Source organism: Diplotaxodon limnothrissa, linkage group LG10 (genome assembly GCF_057381915.1).
Source record: "Diplotaxodon limnothrissa isolate DT_005_m linkage group LG10, D_limnothrissa_male_GT1.1, whole genome shotgun sequence".
NCBI classification, from domain to species: domain Eukaryota; kingdom Metazoa; phylum Chordata; class Actinopteri; order Cichliformes; family Cichlidae; genus Diplotaxodon; species Diplotaxodon limnothrissa.
In genome coordinates, this window is record NC_140605.1 from 25,481,635 (window position 1) to 25,495,316 (window position 13,682).

A 13,682-nucleotide genomic window follows, 5' to 3' on the forward strand; every position below is an offset into this window, starting at 1 on the left:
TCACAGACCTGTAACGTCTTCTGTAAGAAGCTTTTCTGTCCCCCACTCGTTACCTGTATGAATGGCACTTGTTTGAACTCATCATCTGTATAAAAGACACCTGTCCACAGCCTCAAACAGTCAGACTCCAAACTCCGCCATGGCCAAGACCAAAGAGCTTTCGAAGGACACCAGGAAAAGTATTGTAGACCTGCATCAGACTGGGAAGAGTGAATCTACAATAGGCAAGCAGCTTGGTGTGAAAAAATCAACTGTGGGAGCAATCATCAGAAAATGGAAGACATACAGGACCACTGATAATCTCCCTCGATCTGGGGCTCCACGCAAGATCTCATCCCGTGGGGTCAAAATGATCATGAGAACGGTGAGCAAAGATCCCAGAACCACACGGGGGGACCTGGTGAATGACCTGCAGAGAGCTGGGACCAAAGTAACAAAGGTCACCATCAGTAACACACTACAACGGCAGGGAATCAAATCCCGCAGTGCCAGACGTGTTCCGCTGCTGAAGCCAGTGCATGTCCAGGCCCGTCTGAAGTTTGCCAGAGAGCACATGGATGATACAGCAGAGGATTGGGAGAATGTCATGTGGTCAGATGAAGCCAAAGTAGAACTTTTTGGTATAAACTCAACTCGTCGTGTTTGGAGGAAGAAGAATACTGAGTTGCATCCCAAGAACACCATACCTACTGTGAAGCATGGGGGTGGAAACATCATGCTATGGGGCTGTTTTTCTGCCAAGGGGACAGGACGACTGATCCGTGTTAAGGACAGAATGAATGGGGCCATGTATCGTGAGATTTTGAGCCAAAACCTCCTTCCATCAGTGAGAACTTTGAAGATGAAACGAGGCTGGGTCTTCCAACATGACAATGATCCAAAACACACCGCCCGGGCAACAAAAGAGTGGCTCCGTAAGAAGCATTTGAAAGTCCTGGAGTGGCCTAGCCAGTCTCCAGACCTCAACCCCATAGAAAATCTGTGGCGGGAGTTGAAAGTCCGTGTTGCTTGGCGACAGCCCCAAAACATCACTGCTCTCGAGAAGATCTGCATGGAGGAATGGGCCAAAATACCAGCTACTGTGTGTGCAAACCTGGTAAAGACCTATAGTAAACGTTTGACCTCTGTTATTGCCAACAAAGGTTATGTTACAAAGTATTGAGTTGTATTTTTGTTATTGACCAAATACTTATTTTCCACCCTGATTTACGAATAAATTCTTTACAAATCCTACCATGTGGATTCATGGATTTTTTTTTTCACATTCTGTCTCTCACAGTTGAAGTGTACCTCTGGTGCAAATTACTGACCTCTGTCATCATTTTAGGTGGGGGAACTTGCACAATCGGTGGCTGACTAAATACTTTTTTGCCCCACTGTACATACATATACATACACACACACACACACACACACACACACACACGGAGTGCAGAATTATTAGGCAAATGAGTATTTTGTCCACATCATCCTCTTCATGCATGTTGTCTTACTCCAAGCTGTATAGGCTCGAAAGCCTACTATTTGTGCTATATTATTTATTTATTTATATATATATATATATATATATATATATATATAAAAATAAATAAATAAAAGCAGCTGGATAGCGTAGTGGTTAGACTACACGGAACCCAGGATTGCAAGTTCGATTCCTGCCTGGCGTCTGTATCCAGTAAGGGTCCTAAGGCTAGACCCCCTATGCTAAGCGAGGTGAAGGTAACGGTGGTCCCCGCGGTAATCGGAGCACTAGGTGCGGTGACTCCCAAGCTAGGCGAGTGGCTCCAGCAGATCCCGGGAACAACATCGGAGATCTCTGTCCAGAAGAGCACAGTCCTGGGAACAGCTAAGATACTGCGCAGGACCCTCAAGCTCCCAGGCCTCTGGTAGAGGACCCGAGCTTGAAGGATAAACCGCCCGCAGGGGCGTGCTGGGTGTTTTATATATATATCTCTATATATATATATATATATATATATATATATATATATATATATATATATATATATATATATCTATATCTATATTAGGGCTGGGAATCGTCACTGATTTCTAGAATCGATTCGATTCCGATTCACAAGGTCCCGAATCGATTCGATCCACGATTCGATTCGATTCGATTTTGAATCAGTCCGAAATATTATTATATGAACCATAATATATATAAAATTATGATAATTCACCTTGTATATGTACTGTCAAAAGAACCCTCTAAGCCTTGTGAATGAATTACATAAATTTCAAAATTAAGAACAGATACTAAAGCAGTTAAATAATGTAATTTTTAATTAACATTAGTATATATATTTTTTCATACATACATTTCAAGTGGATCAGGGATCCAGTGCAAATAGAACACATCTTTTGTAAACATCAGTAAAACCTCAGAGAAATAGTTTTGCTGTTAGTGTCTCACACAGCTTTTCTGAAATCCACTATTGTGTTTTGGAGACACACAGTATAACACAGCATGTACAAGTGAACTGACAGAAACTGACCGATCAGAAAATGAAAAACTGCCTTTTAAAATACTTCAAAAAATGAAAACATATTGAACAGTATTGTAAAACCTCTGTGAAACTAATGCAATTTAGCCTTATTTATAACTACCCTCTCACTTCTTTGAGACTGTAAGGTTTTTCTGCAAGAAGAGAAGCTGGTCTACATGTTGTGGAGTCAGGCAGCTCCTTTGTGCGGTAACAATGTCACCAGCAGTTGAAAACACTCGTTCAGAAGGAACACTGGTCCCAGGTATGGAAAGATACTGCTTTGCTTGTAGAGCCAAGAGAGGATACTCCCTTTCATGGTCCCTCCACCAGATCAAAGGATCCTCAGAAAGTGCAACAGGCTCAACGTTCCTGTATCGATTCACTTCTTCCTTTGCCTTCTGAGTTGGTGTTTTCTGTGGTGCTGTGGTTTTTGTTGAGTAGGCTGGCCCAAGGAGAAAAATTAATGCAGAGTCCTTTGACCTCTTAATTGGAGGGGCATAATCCACTTCATCAACACCACCAAGAGAGATGTCAGGGACAGTTTCCTCAGATGTGTCACCATCAGACTGTCGCTGTAGAAAAATGAAAACTTAATTAATAAAGAAATTACTATTTATATTCTAACTCGAGTAGTGCAAAAAAACCAATAATTTTTTGTTTTTGTTTCTGTAACTCACAATAGCTGTGTCCACGTTCTCCAAACCTGCTGCTTCCAACACCAACTGAGAGAATGTGTTGTTACAGGTCTCTTTGGACAAGAATGGCAGGGCCTTAAAGCGAGGATCTAATGCTGATGCAATGTACAGCTTGTCCTTTAGGGCCACATATCTTGAAAAGAGATTTTGCACATTTAACTCAGTTTATTATGTTGGATATACATGTGCATGGTTACATACACTCATGCAAGATCAGAAACATTAATATACGACTTTGTTTCCATAATTTATATATAAACATCTATAGATAGATAGATATAAAATCAAAAGGCCTATTACTAGACAAGAGGGCTTAACTAACATTTTTATAATATATAGATTTTTTCACTATAATAAGAATTTTCATGTAATACATGCATCCATACAGTTACACTCATTCATGGCATATACACACAATTCATAAACATACCTTGACTTCAAGTTGTCGTATACAGCAGTCTTGAGGTCTTTAATCAGTGAGGAGTCATGAGAGACACGTTATTTCTACAGCTCGCACCATATTTGCAGCATTGTCAGTTACGATGACTGGATTTTTGTTTGTAAGCTCCCATTCTTCGATTGCTTTGAACATAATTTCAGATAAATTAGCTGCTGTGTGGCTTGCTTCGGTGGTTCTTGTCTGTAAGACATGAGACACGAGTCTCCACTCCTGGTCGATATGGTGTGAGGTGATAGTCAGGTAGTTATCTGTTGCTCTGGATGTCCAGCTGTCACAGGTTATAGCGACTCTCTCTGCTGACTTGAGTGAGGCTGTAACATCGTGTTTCACTTTTTCATACATGTTTGGGATTACCACTTCACTCAAATGTTTGCGTGATGGTAAAACATAGCGTGGTTCTAGCGTATTAATGAGGTTTTGGAAGCCATCATTTTCAACAACGCTGTACGGACGTATATCTTTACATATGAAAGTTGCCACAGACTGGGTTATTTTTTGGGCACGTGGAGAAGTGGATGCCAACTTCATTGCAAATGCCTTTTCGAGTGAGCGTTGCTTGGTGTCGGCCGTTTTTGCTAGCGGGATATCTGGATGATGCCTCGTTAAATGATTTCTGAGATTTGTGGTATTTCCACAGTGCTTTACCTCCATTTTGCACATCTTACATACGGCTTTGCTTTTGTCCGGCTCTTCACTGTCTTCACAGTTCTTAAATCCAAAGTGTTGCCAGACATCTGCCTTTAGGCTCGGTGGCACATTCCCGGGAGTAGCCATGATGGTTCATGCGTCCAGGTCACTTAACTCTCGCGTGACTTCCTCATGTTAACCGCTTGCAAGTTTCATACGCGGCAAACTACATATGTATAAAAAAAAATCGATTTCCGGATTTAATGAATCGATATCGTTTTATTCCAGTTAGAATCGATTTTAATCGATGAATCGATTTTTTAAACCCACCCCTAATCTATCTATCTATCTATCTATCTATCTATCTATCTATCTACTGGAGCGAGTGGCTCCAGCAGGTCCAGCGAGTGGCTCCAGCAGATCCCGGGAACAACATCTGAGATCTCTGTCCAGAAGAGCGCAGTCCTGGGAACAGCTAAGATACTGCACAGGACCCTCAAGCTCCCAGGCCTCTGGTAGAGGACCCGAGCTTGAAGGATAAACCGCCCGCAGGGGCGTGCTGGGTGTTTTTTTTATATATTATATATATATATATATATATATATATATATATATATATATATATATATATATATATATATATATATATATATATATATATATAAGCAGTGTTGATAGGCAGTTCTGCATGCAACATATCAGTCCTTGTACTGTTGATCAAACTGAAAATTGTTAGGCCTTACTGATACAAACAAGGGAAAGGATATTGTTTGGCTGCTTTTTTACTTTTTACTTTCTGAGAGTTTACTGGACATTTTATTGTTAATGTTCAGCATTTTTCTCCCTCTCTCTTTCTCTTATGACAACTTCAGTGTTTTTTCTTGATACTCCTGAAGGAAAACATTATTCTGTACAAGTGGAAGCAAGAGAGCTACAATATGCTGATTGCAAATACTTGGTATACACCTATCAATTTAGAATGTGTGATTTACTGCCAGCTACATGGCAAGAGCAAAATTGCCCAAATTGCACATTTCATAAATCTGACAGTAATTTTTCTTGCAAACTTATTTTCTTTGCAAAGTGAGAACATTCTTATGCATATTTTTGTGAAAACATCAATACATGATATGACAACAGATTGAATTTGAATCAGTCAATGTGAATCCAGTGCATTACACTTCAAGTAGTTCACACAAACCCCTTCAATTTCTCTCATTCTTTTACTTTTGATTCAGGGACTTGATGCTATTGTAAAGTACCGCTTTCTTTGGAAAATGGTGATTCACTGTGGCTTCAAGTTCAATTGGCTGCACTGAAGCAAATAAAAACCTTCTGCAACAGTTTGGTACCACCAAGCATTTCAGATGATCAGAGGTGAGCCACCAGTTGTGCATCATCACCAGTACCCTGGTTATTATTATTATCAGACCCTCTGTCATCAAGATTTTACCGTCATTACAGGCAATCCAACATCTTTAATCAAACCTTATGATTGCCGCTGATTAGAGGTGAAGCTAGCCAGTCAGCTCCACTCAGAAATCAAGGTAGCCGAGATGCCTTCCTTGACCTCAAACATATTCTCCCTCTTAACGCAGGAAGGGAGGGGGGGGGGGGGGGGGGGGGGGGGGGGGAAACATACTGGGAGTGAAAACACGTTTCCACTCATATTTTCCACACAGGGGATGTTTCAGAGAAGTGGTAACAGCAGTCAGCCTCATATATGTCCTTCATGCCAGAACTGAGGAGAGGAACTTGGATGAGAGTGAGTTAGTGGCAGACAGAATAAGAGTAACTCTGAAAGAGTGGGCGAGGGACAGTGACAGTGACAACAAAAGCAATTAATGAAAACAATGCCTGAATTCCCTGATGCGCTTAAATTGTCCACTCTCCTGATACTTACCTGCATTTCTATGCTGTGCATGCACTCTCCAGCTGCTATCAAGGCTAAATATATATCACTTATCAAGCTAACTGATTTCTCTCGAGAGGTAGTGAGAGAGAGCAAGAATAAAAGGGACAAGAAATACTGGCACAGGTACGATTGCTTGCCAAGAAAAATGGCATCTATCAACTCTAGCTGAGTTCAGTGTTCATTCACAGTTGGATTCCAGCCATGCATATACAGAGGAGGAAAGGGAGACGATAGCTGCGCTTGTTGTCATGTGTCCTCCTCCATCCACCATCTGTGATAATATAAAACATTGTATTTTGCACATTATTCAGTGCTGATTCTATTGTCGCAATCACTCATAATTGTTGCAGATTCAGTGGAAGTTTGTCTTTTTGTTCATGAAGCTCATTTGGTTCTGAAGCTGTTATTTTTATTGGAACCTTTATTGGAGCATTTGCATATCTCTGACAGATGTGGAATTATATAAACACTAGCAGGCTCTTGATTTTAACACACTCAAAAGTTAAATTAACATTGATGACTCCGCAGTCTAACAGAACTCTTGCTGCGCTGATCAATGCCAGTGGTGAGAGCCTGAGGCATAGCGTGTGTGTGCATAGGTATGTGTGTTACAACAGGCACATGGAGGCAGCATGAGCGTGCAAACAAACACTTTGCGGCATACGTCTCTTTCTGCCACTCCATTAACTGTAGCTGCAGAGCAGTGACTGGTCTCTGGCTCCTCTCCAGGCGTGAGTAGTCTGACTGCACAGGCATCTCCCTGCTCTACCCATCATAGCTCAGCATGGCACAGCAGGACTTAGCAACACTGCAGGGCCTCAAAGGTAAGCATACTTGTGCAAGAATCCAGCGAGAAATCCAGCTGCAAGTCTGGCTTCAGCCTCTAAATCATCGGTGCCCATGGTTGACCTTTTGTAGCTGTCTCTTTCTCTCTGTCTTTATATGGGCATATATGTGCAACATCCAGATACAGACAAACAAACTGGTGTTGGCCAATCAACTGGTTATAGTAGTGGTGATCGACCAGAGCAAAATGGCTGCATAGATACATCTAACTATATAGAGTGATAGCAACATCAGGAAGAAGGAACACAAGCTCAAGAGAAGGGTGAGTGAAGATGTTGAGGGTGACAGCAACAGTGGTCCCTGTGATGACTGAGCTCTCAGGGCACTGATCCCAGTAAGGAAATGGGCAAAAAACGAGATTGTCTTTGTATGAATGCATATAAATTTAATTTAGGTCACCTACCAAAGTTCATGTGAAAGCCACAGTAACATTTCTATAAAGAAGCACAAGTAAGGTGCATAGATACCAGAAATTTAGCAAGGACCCCACTTCCACCTGGTTATCAAAGTGGTTGCCAGTTTTTATGGCTTAATCAGGAACTACCATTCTGATCATGAAGAGGGAAAAACAAACACTGGGAGGGAATTGAAGGAATGGAAATTATGCTTGTATTCTCTACACACTAAATTCTTAAGGGATGAAGGAATGAATTAAGAGCAGTGGGGTGTCAGGTATATCTGTCTGGGAGCTGTAATGGTTCACAAACCTCATAAAAGGGCATTGTAACAGATTTTTGCCTTGGTCTGGACTGGCTCCCATTTGTATATATGTTTGAATAAACAGACTTCTGTAAGTACCGCAAGGAGTGCCACCTTTCTTCCACTACTATGGTAGGGAGTTGTTGAAGTTGGAGATAGAGTGGGTTTTAGTAGTATTAATCGGATTGTCTATGAATCCAAAGCTTGAAGGTTTAATCCCTGGCTCTCCTGGTCTGCATGTCAAAGTATCCTTGGGCAAGATGCTGAAACCAACATCGCCCCTGACACCTTTCTGACTGAGTGTGCATGAATGTTAGTGACAGAAAAAGCCCTTGTGTGAATCTTGTCACACAAGGGCTACACGGCACTACAGAATAAGACCTATAGTAAGAAAATGCGTTCAATGCTCAAATATAGTAATAATAATAATAATAATAATAATAATGGATTGGATTTATATAGCGCTTTTCAAGGCACCCAAAGCGCTTTACAATGCCACTATTCATTCACTCTCGCATTCACACACTGGTGGAGGCAAGCTACGGTTGTAGCCACAGCTGCCCTGGGGCAGACTGACAGAAGCGAGGCTGCCATATCGCGCCATCGGCCCCTCTGGCCAATGCCAGTAGGCGGTAGGGTAAAGTGTCTTGCCCAAGGACACAACGACCAGGACAGAGAGCCCGGGGATCAAACCGGCCACCTTCCGGTTACAGATACGCTTCCCAACCCCCTGAGCCACGGTTGCCCCATAGTAGAAAATCATGCAGCAGTTCCCCAAAGAGATCGTAGAGTGATGCAAGGACCTGTTCCTAGTCTGACGTAGCTTCATTCAGAATTAGTCACACACACACACACACACACAAAACTTTCTTCCAAGATTTTAGGCCGTTTGTTACCATTTTCTCTCCACAACTTAATTTAGTTGGGTCTGGGGGCTGATTGCCCATCTGGGGTTATTGTTGTCTGGGCCAGGGGGTATAGAGTGTGTATGGCGACAGTGAGTGTGTGTACGGCTGACGGGGGGAAAAAAATATATTAAAATTTTAAAAATTACACTTATCCCCTATCTCTCCTCTATCAGTTTGATTACCTCTAAACCCCCCACATAAGCCTTATGAAGAGTAATGAAAAAAAATGGGAGTCAGTGCTTTGGAAGTAGTGCACTGTGATCGAGCTAGGCTGAAGTTACCTTTGGGCGCTGAAGGAACCATACTTCATTCATTCTCCTCGCCTGGAAGAGTCACTATAAACTTCAGAGAGTCTTTAAGGCGCCTTTGGGGGTTAACCTCAGAGTTAGGTGAGAGTATGTTATGGACCAAATCCAATAGAGATCAATACAGCTTAGCGATAGAGCTGAAGCAAGCAGTGAGCTATTCTTTTTTCTCATCTGATTTTTTTAACCAAGTGTTGATAGCCTTAATTGTTCTTGAGGGAGATTTTGAGTGTACGTTCACCTTTGAACAACAGCAAGTGCAGGCCTTTAACTTTAGTAAGAGAGTTTAACAGTGGAATCCCAGATCTTTATATAAATAGATTAGTTTAATGCATTTCAAAAGAAGAAGGCAAACCACATTGATTTCTAAACATCAGTGTAACACCTTTGGAATAACTTGGAACGTGCATATATGTCCCCATTACTGCTCTGTTCTTCTGTTTCAATAGCATTTTTACAATTGTGTGTGAAACTGGAGATTTTCAGCTGGCACAATATTTACATATTGAAGTTTTGTATTGACATTTCTGATGTATCCACCGGACAGATCACATAACATCACGCATCAGCATTTCACTGGAACTCCCTTAACTTATGCTAGAAGGAGAACCAAGCTGTTTGAAGGCACTCAAACAATAAGTTGAATTTGTTTGCTGTAGTTTGCGACTTATGTGATTTAAGTAGCTGTTAGAAAAGTCAACTTGATATAGTTTTCTCTGGCAGCCTTATAATCCTTTATTTATTTATTTTTCAGGGTTAGATATGCTGTTCTTTATTCAAAACTTGGTAATTATTTAATTTCAAGATCCACCTTGAGAAAACCTCACACTTAAAAAGTGTGCTGTTGCAAAGAGAAAGAAAGAACTGTATTCAAATGTGTTTCTACATTGGTATTCCTTTCAAAAATAATGAATTGCCACGACTCAGATGGAAGACATGCAATTCCATACTAGCGACCACAGGTTACTGTTTGTATAGTGAGGCTAAAAAGCCTCATGAATACCAAGTATGATGACAGCACAGATCTGAATGTAGACATATCCGGTAATCCTTGATAAGAATGGCTTTCCTATAATAAAAAAGCTTTTCTTTTTACTAAATGCAAATAATAGAAGATGACAAATTTTATTCCATAATCTTCCAGGGCTTAGTACACTACTATCGTATTTCTATAGGCAAATATTTGAAGTATTTATAACTTTATTGAAAGATAATGTTACTTTTCTGCAATCCTTTTTGTGAAACATGCAGTGGGGCACAACTCCATAATTCTCTGTTCTCCGAAATAACACTGAGATACGCTATTAATGATACATGAATGTAATTACATTTCTCAGAGCATTTTGCCTAATATGCCAAATGAATGGGGAAGGAGAATGATGAGAACACAGCAGGCATTAATTAGTCTCATCCATGAGCAAAAGAGCTTCTATTTTGCAGAGCGGCAATGTTATTGCTTCAAGTTGATACAAGTTCAGATTGATGCAAATGAATTACTTCAAATGCATTTTGGCTGTCTGATTTAATAGGACAAAATTTAATGTGTTTTCCCAGTGCAGGAAAAAGGAGGGATTATTAAGTAATTTGACTCTCTCACACGTTGGATGGAACATAGCCTGTAGAAACCAGTATTTCTTTTGAACTGAAGGGTTTTTGTGAGTCTGTGGTGACAGAAAGCCATCATCAATGAATGTCAAAAAACAAACTAATCCTGTTAAGTTGTGGAGATTGTTCTACAAAGGCTGGACAATAACCAGAAAGGCACACTTGCTCTGAAAGGAACGTGTAAATAGTCTATCAATATACAATCAGTGCATTTGTGCCCCGAGTCCCAACATAAGATGCTGAAACTGCTGACTGCTTTCATGATCTGATCTCATCACCAGCCCTGATAAGATCTACATGAGTTGAAAAAAATATATCAAAATTCCAAATAATTAGGCCCAAGTTACACAGGCTTGGAGATTTATCAGCATATGTCTGGCAACCACTGATCATGAGGGACAGTTGCAGTGGACCACTGGTTGCTTGAGGTTGCTGAAGTAGCTAAGAAGAAAAAAAAAAAAAGAAAAAGAAAAAAAAAGGTATATACACTGCAATAAAACTCTTTGTGATTGCTTTGGTCGGTGTCACCAGTTTGTGCGGATGATGTAAATCAGGTGTGGGGGAACTCCAGGCCTCAACGACCAGTTTCCTGAAGGTTTTAGATGCATCCTTAAACACAGCTGATTTAAATGGCTAAATTACCTCCTCACCTTGTCTTGAAGCTCTCCAGAGGCCTGGAAATGAACTAATCATTTGATTCAGAGTAAGTAAGATATAGAGTAAGTGAGGGTTTTTAGACAAGTCCGCAGTTATATGCAAACTATGGGCTACCATGGCCATCTGCTGCGACCAAAGCACATTGACAAATTACTTAGATTCTAGGGTTGAAATAATTCCAGTTTTTTGTTTTTGCCTTTTTGCATTTAAGATCTTTTATAAATTGTTGTATTTGATGTGCTTTTCACTTAGCTGCCACACTTAGTGAAAGGCTGCCAATAAAATCTTCATTTCCTGAAGAAAGACGCCATAGTGCACATGGATCAGAAATTAGAGCAATGATCTATGGCTTAAGTGAGTGTGGTTACCTCCTTAACTGCAGTACAGCAGAGGATAAATTATATTTGTTTCTACTTTGACTACTAGTGATGACTGCACAAGCCTGTTAAAGACAAATAAAACAGAAACCAGTAGTCTATAAAACTAAGTAAGAGACACATTGCAGTTCTCCAGCATGGTTTTCCATTCATCAGTAATGTCTGTTGACATCATTTTCCAAACAGCTGGGCAAAGGACACACACAGACACGTACACAAGCATGCACACTCGCGTACACATGCGGATGGTAAAAAGAAATCAAATTTTCCAGGATCCTTAAACCTTTTACAAAGAGCAAAAAGACTGCAACCCAAAGTCTAATCAGTCAGGAGTTTAAATATTTCATATTTCCTAAAAGTAATTTATTGTCATGAGGCTAAACATCGTAGCTTTATACAGGTTAACATTTCTAAAAACAGGCTAAATAATGAAACAAAACATTAGTCAAAGTCTGAGACAAAAAGAGGGTAAACAGTTTAAGACAAAGTGTTTTTTGAGTGTGAGAAAGTCTTCATCTAAAGCATCTAAGCAAAGTTCAGGCATACAGGACATTTTATAATCTTTTGCTTTTATCTAATAAGAGCTGTAACAAAGTCCTGGTGTGTCTTTTTCCTGCTGTTGTTCAAATTTTGATAAGTAAAAAAAATAAAAAAAATAAAAGGTGTTTCAAGCACCTAAAGGCAGAGACATGACACGTATAGAAGCCAAACAGCCATTGTGATCCTCAAAGGGAGCGCTAATCAGGATTAAAAAGGCTGAACGTTATCAGGATGAGGAAGCATGCCAGGTGTGTGACCTGACCCTGCAAACCCTCTCTCTCATTCTTTGATATCTGTGAATAAATGCTGTGTTTTGAATATCTGTTATACTCACATTTAAAGCATGGATTTGTAGTCTCGGTGTTTCATATCAGCGTATTTTAAAAATCATTGCAAACAGTCAGTTACAGTAGTCTTTTGAGATGAACCTTTGTAAGCTTGAAAATGACTGAGGGGGAACAAACAACTGCATCAAATGTGTCAGACTTTGAGTGGGAGGTATTCGACAATAGATTTTAGGTAACAATTTTTAATGTTTCATGTTGTTTTCATCACCATTATAGTTTTATTTTTATATTTTATTTGTGGAAGTGTCAATTCCAGATGTTAAAAAAAAAGGGTTATTAGGGATGCATGACTACCAACACCAGTATTTGCCTTAAGCCTACCTCCTACTGTTTCAGCTGATAGGTGAATAACAAGCAATGTCTGCAGTATACTTCTCTTATTAGAGAATTAATAATAAAAACTATGGTCTGCTAAACTTTTAAAAGAAGTTCACTAATGCTGGCAACAAGAAATATAATGGATCAAGTTTGCAGCCAGCATTGAAGAAACAAGAGTAAATGTCCAGAGACAAAACATGGATTGTAAAATTACAGAAGCAGGGAAGCTTTTGCCTGCATCTCCTCAGCATACCAGAGCTACGCCACCAAAACTAATGAAACCTCATCCACCTAAGCTGCATAACAGATCAGGAGCAGCAACAAATATTGTTATACTGTTATTTTGTCACTGTCCCCAAGTGAACTACATTTGACAAAAAATGAGATGACATTTTCAGAGTTTTCTGGGAATGTATTTTCTTCACTAATCAGTATTATCGACAGGTACCCAAATTTAAAAATTTGTACTTTTGATTGACAAAAAGTGTCATCAGCGCTTCCCCAAAGATCACTTCAATTTCTCAATGGGGGCATTCGCAATTATCAAATACCATAAAATAAAGAGTGAAATAACAAGGCCGACACATGCTGAGTACATAAAGGATTTCATGCTAAACTATGTGTAAAGCTGAGCTGTTACTGTTGATGTTAGGAAAAAAACAGGGGTAGTCATTTTGAATTAAATACCTTCAGAATGATCATCTAGTTGTAATGTATGTACACACTCAGGATACCTCGATATGGTCACTTTATTATGTACAGCTGTTCATCACTTGTTAACGCAAGTCATCCAGTCAGATAACAGGAACCTAATGTTTAGGCATGTAAACATGGTCAAGGTGAAATGTTAAAGGTCAAACTGAGCATCTGAAAAAGAAACAAAAAGTCAAGGAA

General features: G+C 39.9%; 2 protein-coding genes across 2 annotated transcripts in view; both read right to left on the reverse strand.

Moving 5' to 3' along the window:
* The window catches only part of fstl4 (follistatin-like 4), a 215,420-nt gene that overhangs the window by 165,248 nt on the left and 36,490 nt on the right, over positions 1-13,682 (reverse strand). The gene's annotated exons all lie outside the window — the stretch shown is intronic.
* Positions 2,476-4,418, reverse strand: LOC146624537 (E3 SUMO-protein ligase ZBED1-like). The gene is made up of 4 exons (XM_085364828.1): positions 4,310-4,418; positions 3,615-3,651; positions 3,167-3,317; positions 2,476-3,061 (listed from the first exon to the last, which is right to left on the reverse strand). Exons 1-4 carry the CDS (start codon positions 4,416-4,418, stop codon positions 2,615-2,617), a joined length of 744 nt encoding a protein of 247 aa, XP_085220954.1. The 3' UTR covers positions 2,476-2,614.

Bases quoted from the DNA above. Each gene is read 5' to 3' on its own strand.
- LOC146624537 (XM_085364828.1), bottom strand. From the start codon at position 4,418: ATGGCTACTCCCGGGAATGTGCCACCGAGCCTAAAGGCAGATGTCTGG. The intron at 3,318-3,614 runs GTATGTTTATGA...TCTCTTTTCAAG, and splicing joins TACGACAACTTGAAGTCAAG to ATATGTGGCCCTAAAGGACA. The intron at 3,062-3,166 runs GTGAGTTACAGA...ATTTTTCTACAG, and splicing joins AGAACGTGGACACAGCTATT to CGACAGTCTGATGGTGACAC.